The sequence below is a fragment of the Odocoileus virginianus genome, chromosome 18 (assembly GCF_023699985.2).
Source record: "Odocoileus virginianus isolate 20LAN1187 ecotype Illinois chromosome 18, Ovbor_1.2, whole genome shotgun sequence".
In the NCBI taxonomy this organism is placed as follows: domain Eukaryota; kingdom Metazoa; phylum Chordata; class Mammalia; order Artiodactyla; family Cervidae; genus Odocoileus; species Odocoileus virginianus.
In genome coordinates this window covers 19,294,025-19,316,472 of record NC_069691.1, presented here as the reverse complement: position 1 = coordinate 19,316,472, position 22,448 = coordinate 19,294,025, and the positions used below count along the sequence as shown (strand labels likewise).

The following is a 22,448-nucleotide window of genomic DNA, read 5'->3' as shown; positions in this document are numbered from 1 at the left end:
TCCAATGAGATAACCTTTGGATGGTGGCAAGGGCTGCGAAGAAGATTAACATAGGTTATGTGACAGTTGCTGGCAGGGCCTGGCTCTTTAAGCTGGGGCAGTCAGGGAGGGTCTGTCTGGAAAGAGGGCAAGAGGACAAGGAGACGGCCATGTGGTAGTTAGGGAAGGAGCCTTCCTGGGAGTGCACAGGTCCAGGAAGATAACCCAGTGTGGCGGCCACCCAGAGAACGAGAGAAGAAGATGACATTCGAGGGCCAGGCAGAGGCCAGATGGCCATGGCCTTGGAGACAATACTAAAGTGCTTGGATTCAATTACATATGCAGTGGGAGGCTGCTGGAGGGGTGATGTGGGGAGCGGGGCTGGGGGTAAGGGGTGGTCACAGCTGCAGTCTGCTTTGGGAAGCGCCCTCCAGCTTCTCTGAGGAGCCACTTGAACTGTCCTGAACAAAGAGGAGAACTAGCTTCTAAAACAGCGGCAATCTACAAGTGTTCCACGCTTCCTTCAGTTTGCGATGTTGGCATCTAACTCCCCCAATCCTTCTTTCTTTTGTCAAGGTGGATGGGGGATGCACTGTGTTGTATTTCTCCTCCACTGGAGGCCAAGCAGGGTGGGGAGACCCCCGAGGAGCACAGGGGTGGCTGTTGGGGAGGCTTGGGTCTCCCAGAAGCATCCAGGAGATGAACGCTGTTGCCAACCATGGCCGGAGGTCACACCATGTGCCAAACAGCAGCTGCCTTTGCATCCTCCAGAGTCTGAAGATGGGGGGAGGGGGAGAAATCATAAATAATGACCCCAGAGACATGACACTAAAAGTCTAGGGTGAAGGAGGATGGATATATCTTAAACTCTGCTGATTTCAACAGTTAAAAGCCCTACAAGTCAGAGCATCTCACAATCTGTTCTAATCTCTATTAATTCCCATCTGTGTACACTTGGAGACCTGCTCTTGACAAGCTCTTTAAGGTGGCTAAGTGTGCAATATTATCTCTAATAGCATCTCTCAAGTCTGGCTCTTAATTGGTCTAATAAGGTGGGCCAGCCACGGTGAGGAACACTAGCTCAACAATTAACACTACTTTCCCCATGCCCGCACCGTGAGGAGCTCAACCTGCTCACCGTTCAATAAATGGGCATTGAATGGAATGTGCTTTTCAACAGCCTCTACCAATGGACCCACTGATCAGAAAGCAGGGGATGCTCATTACTAAAAGCGCAGTAAAAAGGAAAAGGAAAGCGGCTTCATGTGATTTCCGAGGTTGTCTGTAGGTAGGTGGAGGGGACCCAGCACAGCAAAGAGAATGCAGCTCCACCCAGATCAAGAAACCAAGATGACATATTGAGCTGGCAGCAGGGCGTGAATGCACAGACCAGCTTCCTGACTGCTAGCCCCCTGCCCTTCCCGCTGCCACAGAGGCTTAAGTAGAAAACCAGGGTCCAGAGAGTTTAAAGCTGCATGACTATAGGTTGGCTGGCTTGAGGGGAGTCAGCCTGTGCGCATGTTCCGTAACATACTCAGTAAGGAATCATGTCACCCTCCTTAATTCCATTCATGGTAAGGACCTCTTCACTCCTTTGACCTTTCTTCTGTCACTCCAAACCTAAGATTCAAGACACACAACAGAACTATTTCTTCTTTTCCTGCCATCTAGGTATTCTCTGAAATAATTTAATACTTTTTCTTAATGGCTAATTTTTTTTTTGTAATCATTATATGCCAGGTTCTATGGTACACATATGCAAACTTCAGAAAATTATATGAAGGAGCTTTGATTTTCCCCATTTCTACAAGAAAGTACAGGAAGGTTATACTAGGCACCCCAGGTCACAGAGCAAAGTAGGTGGAGCTGGGATTTGAACCCTGGTTCATCAGATTCCAAGGTTTAGTCTCTTAACCATGATCCTAGACGCCCTTGAGAGGCAGCGATCAAAGATACAGTTGTGCCAGCAAAGTTCCCTGCCCTGTCTCTAGCTCTTCCTAAAAACAGCTGTGCCCTCCCCCACTCTCACTGGGAGAATGAAGTCATTTCACAGTGTATACCTGTCCCAAAACATCACATTGTACACCTTAAGTATATACAACTTTTGTCAAAAATAAACATCTTTTTAAAAAAGATTTCTTTTCGTAGCTTTATGGGTTTAAAAAACAAAAAAGAACAGGACAAAAACCGAATCTTGATTCAGAAAAGCAGCCGTATTTCTAAAACCATCTGTCTCTAAGCAGTGGTTAAAGATAATGTGAACTGCTGTGGGCTCCTTAGGATCGGTACGCCAGGTCCAATTCCCACGGTTACTTTCAATGTCTGAGTTAGATTTCAGAGCTAAACCTGTATTTCAAAAGGTTAAAACTTGAGACTAGAATTTCCAGGCATCACAGTTTTAAGAACCAATTGAAACAAGTCTCTGTCACTTCTCAGCCTTTAGTATTTAGTATTTTAGATGACACTCTTGAGGACACTTTCTTCCATTAAACCAACCCTACTGAGTTCTGACCAAAGGGAACATATCAGATCCAATCACTGCGAAAACAATCTAGCCCACTGATTTAAGAATAAAATAAAACGTGCAGAAAGTTACAAAAATTCATTTACTAGGGTCAAATGTTTCCCCTAGACAATTCACAACCCTGATCACCATTAATTAGTTCAGTACTTCCTCCTAAAGCACTGAAGGACCTTGAATTTGGCAAAACCCAAATCCATTTGCTAGGGTCTTAGCTCTCCCTTGTGTATAAAAACGGAAATGCAGCTTGCTAGCCATTTTGCCCCACTAAACCTGATGATCCAATTTGAAAAGCTAAAAAATGCCATTTGGGAAAAGAAAAAGAAAATAAAGTTTTATGTCTTTTAAACAAAAAGCAAGGGAAGGTGATACAAAGTGACCAAACAAGAGAGAAGGGGCAAAATACTAAAGGTATCACGCACATTATATGTTAGACGCGGCTGAGGCTGAAGCTCCAATACTTTGGCCACCTGATGTGAAGTCGACTCACTGGAAAAGACCCAGATGCTGAGAAAAATTGAAGGCAGGAGGAAAAGGGGACGAGAGAGGATATGATGATTGGACGGCATCACCGATTCAATGGACATGAGTTTGAGCAAACTCTAGGAGACAGTGAAGGACAGGGAAGCCTGTCATGCTGCAGTCCATGGGTCGCGAAGAGCTGGACACAACTTGGCAACTGAGCAACAAAAACAATACTTTAGATGAAGGACCCTCCCAAACCTTGCCAGTATAGAATAAAGTCTTTGGGGGGAAAAGGACGTCTTACAGAATCTCTGATGCTCTCAGCTGTGATTATACCTAGGAGACCCCAGCCCCTAATTTCAGGCTGGATCGTATCATACTTAATCCAGCCCAAACAGAGGAGACATTATTCTGTTTCAAAGATTTCCAGAGAGAGAAAAATCCTCTTTATACAGACCAGGAAATATTTTTTGTTATTTCCCATTATGTCTTTCAACAAAGTTTTGAATATTTTATTTAAAATCCCAACTTCTTTAAACTTTCTCGGTACTTTTTCCAGATCTTCATGGCTAACTCTTGGTGAATTTCTCTGCCTTTTTCCCATGAAGGGTTTGGCAAGAGGCTAGTTATAATGGAAAGCTGATTAACAGACCTCCTCCTGTTATTTGCATCCTGGTATTGCACAGCCTTTCAAGACAGACAGGTAAACTCCACTAAGAGGTCTCACGTTTTATTTCACTGATTTCCTCTACTATTTTATGGTTGCCTCCACTGTGGGAAGGGGAGACCCCACCAAAAAGAATCCACGTGCCAATGCTGGAGACACAGGTTCAATCCCTGGGTTAGGAAGATCCCCTGAAGTAGGAAATGGCAACCCTCTCCAGTAGTCTTGTCTGGGAAATCCCACGGACAGAAGGAGCCTGGAGCGCTACAGCTCTTGGGGTCGAAAAACAGTCGGACATGACTTAGCACCTAAACACACACAGACCTAACTATGGAGAATGTCATTCTGGCACCAAAATTGTGGGAAACTCAAGCTCTTACCTGGTGACAGACTTGTTGAGGGGGAAAAGATGTTCTGTGCTGCCTTTCCTTAAGGTCTGGAAATCCTAGGGCTTCAAAAACTAGCTGTCTCTCTTGTGAGACTGAAAGATCTGAGGATGTAAGTCTTAGCCCCATCATTTAGATAACATGGTCTGGAGTCTGCAGCTCAGGGCATTGTAGGAACAGAGCTCATACCATCACCAGGAGCTTACAAAACCAAAAGAAACATCCTTACACTCATATGTAAGGACCACACCATGAGAAGAGACCCCAGCAAGGAAGGAACCTTTTCAAATGACAGTTTCGAGGCATCAGATCCACTGTGAAACAAAAGCAGACTCCAAAGTTCATTCCTTCCATCAGGCTGGCAATGAAATACTATACAGAGCACATCATTTAGAGTGCATTCCAATTATCCTCAAATGCTGCAGGGCACAAATCACTCACTCGGCAATTAAATAAATTCTGGGATGTCACTAAATGTTTAGGAAGGGAAGGATTCTGAAGTTGGCAGAAGGACCAAAGGAACAGGAAGAATAGGAAAGCCAGGCGTTCCATCATTCACCCTCCACCCACTGTTAAGCCTTACAGACACCCCAATTTTATGGGGCTCCTGCCTCGGTCATGATTATCATACTAGGAACATCACAGCCCGTGCATGTAAGAAACACCTGGCCCAAAGGGCTCATCTGATATCTGCCAATTTAGGTCTACGAATGCCTGCCCTCAAAGATGTTTTTCTAAGAAATTATCAACATGAGCCAATTATCAGTTATGTGGAAACACACACACAATACATAGTTGAGCACTGTTACCACTGTGGGCATTCCATGGGAAAGCTATAAAATGGTAACTGACATAATACTTTTAAAAACACATTAATATTCTCTTCCACACTTTCTCAAGGGACCATTCCTTGTTCTGGGGAGCCACCTATTGCCTTGAGTAGGATTAGGGCAAAGTTAATATGCAAAGACACAAAAAGACAAAACACCACCACTGACTTCCACAATAGGACTTGGGGTTCTACCAGCAGACAGCAGTCTAAATCAGGCGATGGAAAGAAGTGTCCTCAATTCCGAAGGCTCTTTGCAGTTAGGAGGTGAGACAGCTGGCCAGGGATTCCCAGAACCACTCTAGAAGCCACAGTGAAGAGCACCATGGCCAGGCCACGTGTGTATGGGAAGTTGCAATGTGACAGGAAGGCAGGATAGAGGGCCTTTTGTCCAGGAGGAAAAGGGGGTTAAGAGGAAGAGAGGCAAGACATGAACCCTGAGGACTTTGTTAGCTCCCTCCACGCGGAGGAGGTTCCAATGATGACTCTGCACATGGAAGCTCAGCAGAGCTTCCTGGTTGGGGTGCACATCGCTGAGGCAGGAGGGGTGCCCTCTGGCTCCATGAGTCAAGGGCAGAGAAGCTGGGTACCCTCCCTGAGACCATGCTGTGTGCTGCTTCATTTGGCTGGCCCTCCCGATTTCTATCCTTCACAACAAAGCTGGAGCCACCAGTGGTACTTTCTGGATCCACTGTAGCAAATTACTGAACCCGAAGAGGGTCATGAGAACCCCTTGAAGTTAGAGCCAGTTGGTCAGTGGTGCAGGTGACCCAGGGATCCCTGAAGTGTGGCTAGCCACCAAAGTAAGCCCAGTCTTACTGGGGACTGAGCCCTTTAACCTGTGGGGTCTAACTCCAGGTAGTTCATACCAGACTGACTTGCAATACACCTAGCTAGGGCGGAAACAGAATATTCACTCTTCAGGCTCCAAACCCGGTATATTTTGGAGGGGGCGGTGCAGGGAGCAAGAGGAATGAGGCAGCAAAAATGCCCAGAGGTAGATTTACTATGAAGGCCATGAAGTGTGGGCTTTAGGATTCTCACTTTACCAGCACCTCCCAAGGCTCCAGGAAGGTCCCTCACAGTGCATTCAAATAATCAGACACTTGGACAGATTTTACAAAAGTAAGGCATTTTTGTATCGCTTGTTTTAAAGAGCTTCCTGACTCACCCAACTATCAGATTCTAGAAGCTTCAGGCTTGCCAACTCCCTGGTGGTGAGACCGATTCTTTTTACAAAAAGGGACTGGGCTCTCCTGGACGTTCCAGCACAATGGGAAGAAAGCAACCAAGAGTTTTCAGATTCCCAACTAGTGCACAAAAGAGCTGAGAGCACTAAGAGACCAGAGAAGCTCAGAGTCTTCCTGAGATTTCAGGAAAGCTGACCAGTGGAGATGGGCCAGGACCCCAGACTTGAACAGCACATGTCACCAATGACTCCAGAAGATGCCCTGCTGCGTGTCAAGACCTCCAGCGACAGGACAGACGGGTCATCCTGTGCTGAGCCCGCAGAGATCCATAGGACAGGGCACCTGCCCAAGTGTCATGATGAGACCCCAGCTTCCACCTTCATCCAGATGCCGTCTTAGGAAGGAAGATGGCAAAGAACCCCTGGAAGGGGGCAAAAATAGCCCACGGGAGGCACGGACGTTGACCTGACTCTCCCCAAAACAGGAAGTTCAGTTGAGACTGCCTAACACCAAAGAAATTAAGGTTTTTTAAATGGAAACAGGAATTTCCAAATCACTTCAAAAACCTTAAAAAAAAAAAAATCAAATTGAGCTTTGTTTGAAATTGTGATCCTCTTCACTTAAAATAACATGAATACAGAAAAATTTTTTAAATCTTCCAACTCAACAGATTGTCTAAAGGACACTGTGGGAATTTTTAGCATACTATGATTATAAAATAAAATCTGTTTGTGATGAAATGATGATAAAATTTTCAAAGAAAATGGCCATAGCACTTCAATTCAACCTAAGTGTTCTGAGGCAGACACTGCTATCTCGTCACCAAAATCCTACCTTCCTGGGCTCATAGCCAGACCACAGTTCCCAGTCGCCCTTATAGCTAAAATGGTCACATGATGGAGTTCTAGCTAACGGGATGTGAGCGGAAGTCACGGAGGCCCGTCCACTTAGAGTCCTTAGAACTCAACACATACCACTCTCTGCTCTGTTCCCCAATTCCAGCTCAAGGAGATGGAGATGTCGAAGCTTGACAGAGTCCCTCCAGTCTGGATCCCTGAACAGCCACGGGTGGAACGGTTGCTTCCACCAACCAGAAACACCCACCTTCAATTTTTACCTGAGAAATACAATTCTACTTACTCTTTTGGACAGGCCCATGAATAGGGCAGGTTTAGGTCCATCTGCTGCCGGAGTGAACACTACCTGGGGCTATACTCTTACACATCAATCCTGTTGCCTATTTCATTTGGCAATCAATGGGCACTTACTATTTGCACACGGAAGTCCAACCAAGATGCAAGGTGTTAATGAATTGGGAAAGCAGGTATGTCAACAATGACCAAGAAAACTAGCAAGTTGGATTTGAGCTGTTACTGAAGAACAGGCCAAGAAAAGTGAGAGTATGAGAAGTGCGATTAGTGTTTACTTGTGAAGGGATCAAAGGAGTGGTGGCAAGTAAGCTGGGCCCTGGAGGATGAGGAAAGCTCCAAAGAAAGAGGAATGTAGGCAAGTTCATTCTAACTGCATTTGAGTCCTCAAATGTTTCATCCAGTGGGAGGTGATGCTAAAAACAGAAAAAATATTGTTTTGTTCACCCCCAGGGAATAGGGTCAGGACCCCCGAGCAGCAGCTATAAGGAAAGAGGATTTTGTTCAAAGAGAAGAAGAACTAACAGTTGGGGCTGACCACTGGAAGGGCTGTGCAGACAAAAGGCAGACTGTCTCCTCTACGAGTGGTCAGCCTCTTGGCACGGGTGCCGCAGAGGTTGTGATTTAAGCACAGGACGGGAAGCTGTTCCACCGAGCTGTCTTCCAGCTCAGGGAGTCTCTGTATCTCCGATGCCTCTGCCAAGCCGGCTTTGTACAACATTTCCAGGAGAAAGGAGAATTATTTTAGCCCTGTTTCAGCATTTCTTATAGAACTGTCTTTGCCAAGTTCCCTTTCAAGCCTGTGTTGCTTAGGTTCACCCAGTGTGTTCAATCATCAGCCAGTGGAGAACATCTCTGCACATTTAGGCCCATGAGAGCCCCTTGCATAAAATTTTATTATCAAGAAAGGGCTTAATAGGCTGATATTAAACAGGATGGCTGCTAGTGAACAAGTAAATGAACGATGGACAGTAAGCATCTATTTGAATGCTTAGGCCATGAGGCATCCTGCATTAATCGCATGGCCTGGTTAATGGCAAGTTATCAACTCGCACTGAATATGAAGACACAGTTTCCAAGAGATGGGATTACAAAAAGGTATATTACAATAAAGCTGCCCTGAGAACAGTTTTATCCTTCTTGGGTGACTTGGTATCTTGCGAGGCACCTTAAGGTGAAAATTATGAACATCAATTTCATAGCATAGTTTTATAAAACAAACTAGTTTTCCATTTTTAGACATACATGTTCCTTTTGTTAGATAGACCAAAAGGATGTGAACTGAGTGAAGAAATACTAGACAAAAAAAAAAAAAAAGGAAGTTTACATGATACACAATACTACCCTAACATGACTGGTAAATTAGTAACTTTCCACTTTCTTATAAGTTTATAATTTCATCTTCACAACCATTCATTGAGTTTCTACTGTGTGCTAGCACAGTGCTCATCATCAGTGGCAGAAACTGAAGAGAAACAATGGGGTATTCTAACCGTGAAAACTTTCTAGGATTCATAACACTATTTACTCGAAGAGCATTTTCCATTGATTATTAAAAAAGGATACATTCAGCTGCCTTCTTGCCCAATAAACAAGACTGTTCTGCTTATAGTGTCTAGAAATTATACATTTATAAGACAGACTTTAAAATGCTGGCCTAGGTTGTTGTCTCATTTCCTATAATAATATTCAGGTAGTTAATTTATTGCTCACATAAAAGAGAAAAGGAAAAGAATTTCCCCCAGCTCAGAAATGAGCATTAAGCAAAAACTCTCCCCATTAGCGAATGGATCTTAATTATGCAACTACAACCTCACAACAGTGAAACAAAAGATATTCATAAAACCATATTCTGAGGCCACTGGAATGTTTGGATGTGACAGTAAAACCACCACACAAAAGTTAAATTTCACATGTCATTGTTCAACCATAGAGATGAGCAACGCTTTCCTTGTCCCTTTCTTCTTAGGATACCACAGACTTCATTCTTTTCAAAATTCAGGTCGTTCTCTCTCATCATACCACAGCCTGAGTAAATCACCTCTCAAGTGGGGCCAAGACCTGTCTGCCTGTGATATCCAATCTCAAAACTCTTCCCCCATGGCCGTCTGACCCACCCACCTACTTACAGGCTGGGTCCTAAAATCCATGTTTTACAAAGCTTGGGAACTGCATTCCCTTCTGATAAAATGAACAACTCACAAAAACAGCTTCTATTTTGTTTGGTTTTCACCCAACCATGCTTACTATTTCCAGCGCGCATTTACCGGCCCTGCCTGGAATGCACTTTCCAGACTGTTCCGTCTGCCTTGATTCTAAGTCTGTGCCCAATAACGAAAGTGCGGCTAAACCTTCAAAGGCAAGAGTCACGCTGACCTGGGCACTCACACGCGTGTTTCCTAGGAGCAGTTTGATATTTCTGTGCTCAAACAGTCTGAGATCATAGACCTCAGTCAAAATGAGGAATCGACATTTTCCAAAGCAGGGAAACAAAAAACAATCCCAACTATAGAATACCATTTCCAAGTGTCAGTGACCCAAGTCCCAGGCCCCAGGCTGCCTCTGCAAGGGACGGATCAGATCAAGCCAACACCAAGCCCCCAAATGCATCAGCACTCACTGATTCTGTTGTTTCGAGCCAGCTGTGTGCCCTTGCAGTGTCACCTAACCTCTCTGGACCTCAGCAAAACCAAGAGGGCACTAAGGCACCTTCCAGTGCTAATGTTAGGGGGGTCTAGGAAACAGAAATGTAGTCAGAAGAGACTGCTGTCCTGAACTCTCTCTGCAAGACTTGCAAAAGTACAACTCCAATTAAATAACATGAAACGAGGGGGAACAACGAAAAAGTCTTCTAAAGCCCCCTTCCACATTTGGATTCTAACTCCAAGTGAGGCATGACCAGGCAATCACGACTCATAAAACATTAGCGGGTCTCACAACTCTCATAATCCTATGTTTCCAGGGACCAACTCTGCTCTCGCAAAACAACTCATTATCTTCCAATGAAATGCAGAAATAACTCCGCGGCAAGAGCAAAATGACTTATTGGTGTTCAAGAGCCCTTCCCCTCGTAGGGGCAACCAGTCCCGCTCAAAGGGGTCCAGCCACAGGCCTCTGATTTCAGCCAGCCAACAACGCCCCGCAGAGCAGGAAGTCGCGAAAGCCACACCTACCCTCAGCCACTGCTTCTCCGTGAGGGCGTCGCTGTAGTCCACGTCCCGGCGCTGGCGGGAGCCCCTCCCGAAGATCTTCTCCTCCTCCTCTTCACACGTCAGCCGTTCCACCTCCGCGTCGTCTTTAATAATCCACGACGGCAGCTCGTCTTCCTCCATCAGGCGGGGCTTGCGTTTCGGGTTCCGGGCATCCTCTCTGCGCCGGTCCATGTCCATGCGCTGGAGGGATGCACAGAAGTCTCACCAGAGGGCAGGGGGATTCTGGACGGTGTAGACTTAGCAACAGGTCTTTGCAAGTCACCGCCTATGGCTGCAGGGTCCCTTCGGCATCTCCCATGGAGTCTCTGTGTTCTGACTTGTTCTAGCTCATCCCTAAGGCCAAAACCTCTTCCCATCCCTAAGGCCAAAATCTCTTCCCGTCCCTGGTACCCATCTTTGAAATTTATTTAAGTAATTAAAAAAATACTCTTTTTTTTTTTCTTCCACACATCTGGAATATACTTAAAATAGTGTGCCTAATTTTTTTAAACTGAATTTATCAGATACAGGAATACTGAAGCTCTGCAGCATGAATCTTTCTAAGCTATTCTTAGATTCTTCTATCTAGCAATAAGAAAACCCAAAGAACTACTGTAATCGCTATGTAGCCAGGATGTATTGTAGTTTGTAAATTGCAGTTGTCAACTTTTACTTTCTCTAAAAAAAATTCCTTTTCTTAGTTTATATGGGTGCAAAAGCTCCCCATTAAGTAGCACTGAGAAAATTCAAATTGGGGGTGTATTTTAAAAATATAACAGCAGAAATTGATATAACATTATGTCAACTATATTTCAATTTTTAAAAAAATGAGTTAAAAATATGAGCCCTGGTGATACAACTCATTGCTGCGCTGGTGTAAAATTATTCTTCAGGCATATAAAAGAGAAAGTTCATTAAGAAAATGTCCTGTACCTCAGTGGGGCTCATGCTTTTAATCAGACAACCAGGAAGAGTTGGTCATCAAGTGTCACTATAAAATAGCCACCCTCAGTTGGACTTGAACACGTGAGCACATAACTGGTTTATTAGTCAGTCAGTCATGAATGTATTCAATTTTCAGTGTACCCTGGGCTCTGGGGGAGGAATGTCCCTCAGTTCTTCAGGTTTCAAAAAGCTTCGCTCTTATGAAAATATTATGCCACAGAGTGACAGACGTCAAAGGGAATCTCATCTCAACTGATATAAGTGGAATGGCTTCCTTTCAACAGCCTTCAAAATGCCTATATCCCCATGTCCTATTTTCCTTTTTAAAAATCCAGTGCACTAGTAAATAAATTAAGTGCCATGTATTTGCTTTTAACCTATAACTAAACAATGTGATGGTTAAAAAAAGTAAAACCTCCACTGAATTGCTGTATATATTAGTTATATGTGTCTATCACTGGCAAGACCATTTCTACAAGCAAACAGACCATTAACCATTAAATGATTTACCTTTTCCCTCTTCCTTCAGTTCTACTGTACTGAAATGGGAATTCAATATTAATTTTTTCTTAAGTGCTAAAACTGGTAACAGGATGTAAAAGAAATTTCTATTCAAGTCCAAACTGGATCTCTAGAATCTATTTAAAGTTCAAAGTTCCTTCAGCTATGCTTCAACATTTTTGGAAATCATTATATTCCCAAGATGGGCTGGGCTTGGAGCATGGCGGAGTCCCATTGGTAGATAAATGTGGCCGTCCTGTTCTGTCATATGCTATAGTTAGCTGAAGAGGTTGCTCTTAATCCTGCCTCCTAATGCTCTGGTATCAGAAATGGGATCCAACAAACCTTTGGAATCAGCACACAGAGGATGCTTAGTTAACAGTGCAATCTAAACAGGGACCTCTCAAGGTAACTTCCTAATAGTTTTTAGATAGTATTCAAGAAAAATTATTTTTTGTTAAGGCAGTGTACAGAGATGGCAAAATATCACCACTTCAATTTTTGGTTATATGATTAGCATTTCCCATACCAAGACTTGTAAAATGACTTATGCCATGCATTAATCCACAAATGAGAAAATAATTGTCTTCTAGTATAAAAGAAAATAAATTGCACTACTTTTTTTTCTTTTAGGAAGAACGCAAAAATATTTTTTGATGCAATTTTTAATACGATTAAAGTTCTTATGACTATAACTCTTCCCAAAGATTTCTACTTACAGAGGACAAGTACAAAATCTGAAGTTCATATTCAAGTAAGATTAATTTATCACTTAGCTATTACATGAATATGTTTGTCCTAACACCCAAGAACCTTATGCTAATGTGTATGATTGTTTTTAAGGGGAAATAATAATGCCTCTGTAGGGAACAGAGCAGCTTAAAAGCTTTTTTAAGCTTTTAAAATGTTAGTATGTTAGCTCAACGTTTCAGGCACGAATCTTGGCCTGTCAAAAATCTCTTTTAGGTAAAATTCATAGGTAATCAGTATAAGAGATAACTTTCTGAAGTCACATTTTTGGAAGGCGAAAACAAGAAAAAAATGTTCAAAAGAAAGGTTTTATTTTAAAGAGATTATCTGCATAATGTGTGTTATTTAATTAACTACAGTGCCTAGGATACAAGAATCAAATAATATGTCTGTTTTACTTTTATATGGGCTTCCCTGGTGGCTAAGACAGTAAAGAAGCTGCCTGCAATGAAGGAGACCTGGGTTTGATCCCTGAGTTGGGAACATCCCCTGGAGGAGGGCATAGCAACCCACTCCAGTATTCTTGCCTGGAGAATCCCCACGGACAGAGGAGCCTGGTAGAGCTAACTTTAAAAACAAACAAACAAAAAAAAGTGGATTAAGAGTTTAAATATTTGAATTCCAAATCTAGCTCACATTCCATTCTTGTTTCTCACTAGTTTTTTATCTGAACTGGCAAGGATTCAATTTGATTTCCTGCCCCCTGGTGGAGGTGCTAATGAATAGTGAATTGGCCAAAGGCAGCAGGCTGATTAAAAGACTTTAAAAAGCCAACACAAGGCAAACCAAACCAAAGCAAAGCAAACCAAAAATCTCTATGATCCAAAAATGAGAAGTCAACCTTTAAGAAACCAGCACAATGTTCACAAGATGAAAATGCCTACAGAAAAGCCTTCCATAGCCAGCGTCACCTGTTCGCAGTTAAAAGAAGGCTGTGCCTTGGCCAGACATCCAATTTTTTTTCTTTTTTCCGAGGCTTTCAATTTCTACAAATACCCAGCCAGAAAGGCAGAAAAGAGAAGTACTCCTTTTCCCTTATTTCCCGGCTGCTGATGGAAACCTCCATCTCTGGGCCTAATCTGATTTGAATAATGGCAGGTAGCTTATCCTTTCCAAGGGCCTCAAGAGTGTCTGAGGCTATAGCGGTGCTGAATTATTGCCAATCAGTGATCAGCCAAGGAAGCTGAGGGCCTCTTGCCTTGGTGTACGTTTTAATAAGCTCCTCAAGGAGAGAAAAGATTAGTCTATGTCCTATGTGTATCTCTAATCTCCCCAAACAGAGAATAATCTATAAAGGTGGTGATCGGCAGTCTGAGTTAAGAAATTTAGGTCTTATGAATACCCTGTGTTGACCATGCTGGTAAAGGCTTCTTTCTGTCATTTTTCTTCAAAATGGCCTTACTATGGGTAGGATCGTTCACTTTAAAGGGCAGGGGGAGAGTGAGCATGCCAGGGTAGGAGCTAGTCCTGTGGCTACCTAAAAGTTTCCTGAGAAAGAATTAACTGTCCTTTATCTTGAATCATTGTGTGTGAGCACAGTCATTGTTCCCAAGACAAAAGTCACAAAAATAACGTAAGCTTTCACACAGTTGTGACTCCCTTCTCAGACTGTCTAGGCTAAACGGGTGGAAATTGCAAACTCTGTGGGTCATATTTGGCCCAGGGTCATATTTTACTTGGCTTGAAGTGTTAAATTATAATAAAAAAAATCGAATTTAGTTGCAAACATCTTGAAATCCAGACAGTGAATAGAAAAACCTCACTTTTTAGTTTCTCTTGAAAAGCTGGAAATTTCTGACTACATGGGACTTTCAGCTCTGTCTTCCTAAGACAAGGCGACACCCTTTGTTCACCCTTCACCACCATCCACTCACCCCTGTCCACTTGCTTGCCCCATGAAAGTCATCTGTCTGAAACCTGGGGGCTTCAAATTTGGGAGCTCTGATTGGGGGTTCTGCAGCATTTATTCACTCACTCCACAAACAAGCTAAATGTTAGAAAGCAAAAGATTAAACACATTGAGCAGAGCCTTGCAACTTTTTAGATCCTGACCTATGCTGACATCCTCATGAGGCCTGAAAGTTTGCAAGTATTTATCAAGCATCTATTATGTGCCAGTAACTGGTCGGAGCGCTGGGGATACAGAGGTAAATAAGATAGCTATAGTTAATGCCTTAAGAACACAATCAAATATGACTTCTGAGGGTCTCACTCACTAGCCAAGAGACTTGCTCCCTTCCGTACTGACTATGTGGCAGGCCAGAGACATACATCAAATTTAGGTTTTGGCAAGATTACAGATGATTATGTATCCTGGAAAGTCAATGTTGAAACGTCACGGACATTAAATTTTCATATGTCAAGGTTCTTTGTTATACCAGTGAAAGGCAACCAATTTAGATCTTTAAGGGAATGCTATACCTTGATGCAGACCTAGAAGGCTGCTTCCCAGGTGGTGCTGCTGGTAAAGAACCTGCCTGCCAATGCAGGAGATAAGAGACATGGGTTTGATCCTGGGGTCAGGAAGATCCCCTGGAGGAGGGCATGGCAACCCACTCCAGTATTCTTGCCTGGAGAATCCATGGACAGAGGAGCCTGGTGGGCTACGGTCCATAGGGTCGCAAAGAGTCAGACACGACTGAAACAATTTAGCACGCACACCTTGATGCATACCTAGAAGGTCGCTTAGGGAGGCTCTCTTCAACAATAAGAAAAGGAGGAGGTCTTCAGTTGCTGTACTCCCCCCGCCCCCCTCCAGGGGACATATTTGTTTGGAGCCCTAAGGAGACGGCTAGGGAATAGCTGTGAACTCTGCCTGGAGGAGCAGGATGCCTTCCGGCATTAGAAATGAGCTGGAAGCAGGGGTGTGTCTGTGCTAAGCTGGGGACCACATGGCCTGTCCTGAGGGTTCAGCTGCTACTCAGCCCTAGCCAAACGCTTCCATCAGATGTGGGCCTGGTCTTACGGCCCATGCTCATTTTTCAAGAGAAGCCAAAAATCAGGATTCTTTTTGTGTTGGCAACAGACTTGAAATTTTTAAAAAACACAGCATGGGCCAAACAAAATATGTCTGCAGGCTAAATCCAGCTAGTTTGCAGCCTCTGAACTGAAGGAAAAGGCTCAGGCTTTACAAATGAAATTTGGCCAGGACACACAGGCCCCAGACATCGTGTGTTTAACAGAAAAGGGGCGGGGGAGGGAATGAGGCATTTGTTTCCATGCTTTTCTGTAACATTACCATAAAAAGATCAAATTCCTCCTCTCGTCGAGCAATCATTTGGTTCAGAGTCTCATCGTCGGGCACTTCATCTTCTTCCTGGGATTAAGAACAGAACAGAACAGAATGAGTTAACAGGTTTCAGGAGAGAGGCTGGACAACTGGGGTGAGGTACCAGTGACTAAGGTGAATCTCCAGAGGTGGTTCTCCAGACCAATGGGACCCCATTTCAAGCCAGAAAGAAAACAGAAGGGTCACTGAGTATAGCACTTGCCGTAAGTATTTTGCAGGCAATTCAAAGCATCTTTCCAGAGCAAAAACTGTTTGGGCAGGAAACATAGTACACTCTAAGAAATACCAGTTCTTTTGAGGGTGGGAGGGATGTAGCTTGATTCCCTTAATTTATTTTTTTTTTTGGCCATACAATGCAGGATGTGGGATCTTAGTTCCCTGACCAAGGATCAAACCCATGCTCCCTGCATTTGGAGTATGGAGTTTTAACCACTGGCCCACCAGGGAAGTCTATTGATTTCCTTACTTTTAAAACAGGTTACTTACTGTCTCCCTGCCTCAATGACCTCATCTGTAAAATGGGCATGACATTTACTCCATAGAGTAGATGTAGGATTTAAATAAGGAAATCCCCATGAGAATGGGCCTAGCATTAATTCCTTTAATTCCATTAACCTTATGCCCAATATAAATGCTTATCTTCAAAGCTTTATGAAGAACACAACTATGTGAAAGTTAGTGATAAGACACAAAGAAAGAGCACAAAAATCACATGGATATATGTGTCAAACACACAGCCTTTAAAATATGTTTAATCAATATATTTCAGTGGGCACTATTATGCTACTGTTACAGCTGCAATTGTGACAACTCAAAAGGTATCAATAACAAACGTCCCGCAAAACTCTTCTTAACAAAAATAATTTAATATAACTTAAAATAATTTAAATGAGGTAGAGAAAGCAATTACCCAAGGCCTCATGTTTTCATTTTATAATGTGTTAGACCAAGGGACATTACACATCTGAAAATTCCTCAGAAACCAACAGTTCTCAGATTTTTTAGAAATATTGTTCTATAATTTTCACACTTAAAAGATCCAGAATGTTGGGTACATACTACAAAACTTATAGTCCAAAATGCTTTTTATCATATGCTGAGTGAACTTGTTAAAAATCAAATGGGGAATTTCAGTGTTATTAGCAGAGGGAAGAAAGGGAAACCCAGAACTTCAAACATCCAGTTTCCCAAGTCATATTGATACATTCAAAATGGGGCAACTTGTTCTAGAAAGAGTATGAGCGTCCTAGCAGCCTCAAAGAGATGCCTCTGTCTATTCCCAAGATAATGTCTGGTGCACTGTGTCAGAAATGAATGCAAGTCAATAACGTAAAAACTGATGACTCAAGATAAAATTACTTGTGAAAAACCAATGCTAGTTCATCTCTTGATGGAAGGCAATTTGTCTAAATACATTATTATATTTCATCTGACAAAGAAATAGACTAGTTGGAGTGGGCTGAGACTTCAAGATACAAAGAATTTGGTTAGTATATCCTCTGGTGAAAAGATGTCTGGTTTTGTCCACCCTATTCCTAGGATCATGTTATCCCCTCATAGCCTATATAGTGTCAGGTTGGACTTCTCCCAAGCCCAAGATGAAAAGATGCTCTTGTAAACTGGCAAGAAGCCTGGTCTTCACAGAGATACTGGCAGGCAAGTGGACAATACATCTGCCTGGGCTCCTTACGCCCTAGTGCTCCATGATCCATCAACCATGGTGATAGCTGCTGCGGATACTCAGGATCAGAGACCCTGACTGCAGGCGATCAGGGTCCACAAACATCTTCACGTCAGGACACATGCTATCCAGAAAATGGTAACATTTGTCCGACAGACAGACAGCCTGGAAGGGGTGTGGAGCCCCAGCAAGTCCGCTCAGTTAGATGCAACTGGCATCAGATTCCACTGAAGGCTCCCCCTGGTGGCCCTCAGGGTGAGCAGACCTTTGGTCCTGTCCAAAATGTCCATAAGACATCTGGCCCATGCCAAAAGGTTCTTGAACTTCAGTCCTGTCCACAAAATCCATGAGCATATTTGGTCCCTGCCAAGTGGTTCTGGACAAATATCAAAGAGCTTTTGGTGTGGACCAAATGTCTTATAGATCAAATGTCTTAACGGATGTTTTGGACAGGACCAAATGTCCTGCAAGGGTCCTGAGGACTAGGAGAAGTCAACATCTCCCTGAGGTCTCAGAAGGTTGCAAAGCTACAGGCAACACTAGATTCCAGCTAACGCAGGCCGGGGTTATTTCCACAAGGCCCACATAAAACAAAACAAGCAAAAATGTCATGGAGACTCCTAGCTGAATATCAACTCTGCCTATTATTCTATTTTTTAAATTTCCAAATGTGTAAACAACAACAACAACAAATCACCTGACAACCTGATTCTAAATCTGCATCAAATATTCAATTTTGAGAATCAAATTTGTATCAAACATTCAATTCCTAGAATCAAATGTAGCAAATTACTTAAGATCAAAATTTTAAAAATGTGTGAATGCACGTACATATGCATTTTCATTATTTTAGTGAAATCTAACAGATAACTAATTAAATATATAAGACTGACAAGTGAAGAGGCATAACAGAAAAGGGCTCTTCAGCTTGCAAAAAGATTCACTTCAGGATTCTTTTAAATATCAAGAACTACTTCACATTTCAACTTATTTCAGAAACAAAAAAGTAAATGAGATTTTTCAAAGAATCTGGCTTATAATTTATAGAAGATTTAAAAAACATTCTACTTAAGGCAAAATCAAACTACAGTTGACCTTGGACAACTGTGGTTAGTCCATGTATATTTTATAGGGGGCCCTTCGGATCCATGATTCCTCTGCATCCCCAGATTCAACCAACTACAGACCCATGTAGTGCTGTAGTATTTAGTATGGAAAAACATCTGCATATAAGTGGACCCACACAGTTCAAACTGTGTTGTTTAAAGGTTAACTGTATATCTAATATACGCAATGAAAATAGTATTCCACATGAATATGTAAGACAAATCCATTTTTCCATTTATAAACCTGGGCACACCAAACCAAATCTGTCCATCCCAAGTCAATCTTATGATAAGGACTGATGCTGGTATTTTGTATAGTCTTCTAGATTACATAAGTACTATATCTCTTAACTTTTTCAAACCCATTTGGGAATGAAAATTTAGAAACAAATGACTAAGACTAGCAATCTTAAAAAACACAGCTACCCAAAGATTCCCTGAGAGAAACAAAATCGATGCATTCTTGTAACAATGTTGGCAAATAAAAAGAGATTTCTTTTTGTCAGTAGTTTTCTCAGTCTCTGGTCAGCTCTTAACAGGAGAACTTGGAGTGAAGGTTAAGGTCATTCTTTTTCCAGAAGTGACTCAAAGACTCGAGACGGCTCCAAGGGCTTCTCCTACAAACATACTGAAGTTCTGTGAGCCCGGATCAAAAAGCAAGGTAGAAAAAGGGCTCTGAAGGATGGAGAGGGAAAAGGCAAGGAGGAACCCTTCCGTTTTGTCTAGTCTCATCTAGCAGCTTCTTTCAAGAGGCCTTTCTGCAGTTCTGCATCTTCCCTACAGAAGACAGCACTCACAGTACAATCGAGCGTGCGGGTTGCACCTCTCTGGCGGAAACCAGGGAAGCACCCGCTAGCCAAGCCTTTTAAGACACTCGCCTGGATAAGTTTCACAGGCTTTCTGTGAAATTTATCGGGGTAAGATAGTAGCTAATTTATTCATTTTAATTAATGCCAGCCCAGGGAATGCTTTAAAGAACAAAGAGGTCCTTCTTAACCCTCACGCGACTCAAGGTCACTGGCTTCCTAGACTCGGCTTTCTGCGTACCTCATTTTCCTCTTCGTGTTCCAGTATGGCCTGCAGGAAGGCCCTCCGCTCATGGCTGGAAGACTTCTGATCAAACATGCCCGCCTGGATCACCTTCTGATCCACATTCAGCTTGTACTTGGCGGCGGCGAGGATCTTCTCCTCTACGCTGTTGACGGTGCAGAGTCTCAGCACGCGGACCTCATTTTGCTGGCCAATTCGGTGAGCGCGGTCCTGCGCCTGCAGGTCCTGTTGGCGAGAACCACATGCTTGAGGGCCAATGCGTCTGGGTTCGCAGCTGCGTCGCCCACCCAAGAGGGAACCAGGGAAGCGTTACTTAATCCACCTTTGCTAATGCACGATTCTGCTTACATTTGTAGAATATACAAGCTGCCTTCCTTCGAAAAACTCAAGGTCATTGCTAGCTGAAGGAACCTGAGTTCAAATTACCCAAGCCAACTGAAATACCTCTCAGGTTTTGAAATCCAGGTCTCAAGATGGTTTTTTTGTTGTTGTTTGTTTTTAATGTGTCCCTGGGTTCACCAGATTTGTCCCTAACTAAAAAAATAAAATAAAAATAAATTTGATGTCACAAGTTTGACTTGGATATTAACTACAACTAACCCTAAGTTGCAGGGTTAAAGTTAAAGTCAAAGTGTTCGTGGCTCAGCCCTGTCTGACTTTGCAACCCAATGGACTGTGGCCTCCAGGCTCCTCTGTCCATAGAATTCTCCTGGCAAGAATACTGGTGTGGGTTGCCATTCCCTTCTCCAGGGGATCTTCCCAACCCAGGAATCGAACCCAGGTTTCCCTCATTGTAGGCAGATTCTTTACCATCTGAGCCACCAGGGGAGCTGGTTGCAGGGTTAAACGAAGGTGTTAAAGATGATTATTAAGATACTGCTGAATTATACACACATACATTATACATATATACACACATTGTTCATATAATGATTGTCCATGTAGCAAATTTCCTGGGATCTAATTCAAATCATCAAAAACTCAACCTTTAGTTTGGAGGAATGAAAGGGAAAGCTAGTAGAGTGGTAAACAAGTCAACATTTGAGGGATAGAAATTTGGCACTGTGTATCGAAACTGTTAAAATTGATTGTGGTCCTTAACTCAGAAATTCCACTTCTGAAAATGCGTCCTAAGGGAATAATCATGCATATGCACAAAGATTTACAATAAGGATGCACCTTTCAGCATTATATATTATTTATAATTTTTTTTTTAAAAAGCAGAATTAAGTAAACATTCAACAGTAACAGACTGGTGAAATAAATTACAGTCTTCTACCATATGTGCCAAGATAGTACATTAAAATTTTACTGCAGAAAACTTAATGACACAAAACTATAATATGTGAAAACTGCAAGTTAAATATGAGTATGTACATTATGCTCTATGTGCATACATTTATCTATACCAAGAAAATGGAGAAAGGACAAATACTAAGAAGTCAATAATATTTATATCTCCAGATAAGATTATAGGTGTTGTTACATTTTCTTCATTTTACTTTCGTGTCGTTTGGCAATTTTTTTTTCTGCTTTGAATATATATTACTCTTGTAATGAAAAAATAAGGTTTTAATGAAATCTTTCAATAAAAACCTTCATAAAGCTATGAGGCAGAGTTACCTAATTTTAATGCCACATGATAAAAACTTGTTGGCATGTCACTTTTATTTCAGTCCAGGTAATGGCTTCTGGGGCAATGTTAATTAGTTGTTTCCATGTGTCCTCCATTAAACCCATGTACAGTTTGAGGGCAAAGGTCTGTCCCCTGTATCCTGCATCCCTGGCACCTTTAAAAATTTTTTGCACAGAGCTGATACTCCATAGCTATAAGGCCATCATCTTGACAAGATGAGTTTCCTGGTCAGTCATGCGGCACTAAGGCACAACGGGCCAAAGCCTGCCCAGGAGACCTGTCTTCGCTGGGCCTTTACAATTAAATGACTAATTGGGCAAAAGTGTTTTCTCAGAAGATATCTGAATGGGAGAGCTAAACTATGAAGACAGCTGGGACTCATCCGAATTAGATTATTTTCCAAAGAGGAGAAAGTAGGGTATATCATTAAAAGCCAAAGGTATACAGTCACTGGGCAGGAAACCCTACACTTCATTTTCAAGCCCTGAGTTCAGGCCTCTCTCTCCACACAGCTTCACCAGGGTGGCTGAGCAGCAGCCAATTTGGCAAGTTCTGTGCCATCCCCCTCGATTATTTCCTAGAAGAGGGGTTGAATACCGATTCCAGAATGGGCCCAGTGGTAAATATTCCAGGCTCCCTGGGTCAAGAGCAAACATTGAGCAACTGTTCCTACTGAAGGCTGATATTCATTTTTCTTTTTCAATTGCACATTTTATATGTAAAAATGTGAGAATCATTCTTTGCTTGTATTGTGGTCCAGACTCAGATGGCCGGCCAGACTTACCCCTGGGTTATAGTTTGAGTCTGTCCTAGAAGATGCTGATCAAACATAAAATACGAAGGTCCATCTGGCAGCAGATTATGGCAGGTGAGGAAGTGGAGAGCATGGACCATCTACAAACAGGGGAACAATTTCTTGAACCCTTGGGAGAGCTTGTTGCCATTAGGTTTTTGTTGGTGGTGGTGGTGGTGTTTTTTGGTATGTTTAACATGACCTATTCACAAAATAGCAAAAATGACTATTTCTAGGCTGAAGAAGTTTATGCAAGGTAAGCCTGTGGGCCTCTATTTCAAAAATGGGGGGAAATATCAATATTATGACAAAGAGATAAGTATT

The 22,448-nt window shown here is 42.6% G+C and overlaps 1 protein-coding gene across 6 annotated transcripts in view; it reads right to left on the bottom strand.

Annotated features, from left to right (window-relative positions):
* SMARCA2 (SWI/SNF related BAF chromatin remodeling complex subunit ATPase 2) overlaps positions 1 to 22,448 on the bottom strand; it is a 173,823-nt gene that overhangs the window by 51,969 nt on the left and 99,406 nt on the right. For all 6 annotated transcript variants that reach the window (XM_020871939.2, XM_020871944.2, XM_070480406.1 and 3 more), the window contains exons 25-27: positions 19,693 to 19,920; positions 15,808 to 15,885; positions 10,356 to 10,574 (exon numbers count right to left, since the gene is read on the bottom strand). In XM_020871939.2, coding sequence (XP_020727598.2) covers positions 10,356 to 10,574; positions 15,808 to 15,885; positions 19,693 to 19,920 — 525 coding nt within the window. The remainder of the gene's footprint in view (positions 1 to 10,355; positions 10,575 to 15,807; positions 15,886 to 19,692; positions 19,921 to 22,448) is intronic.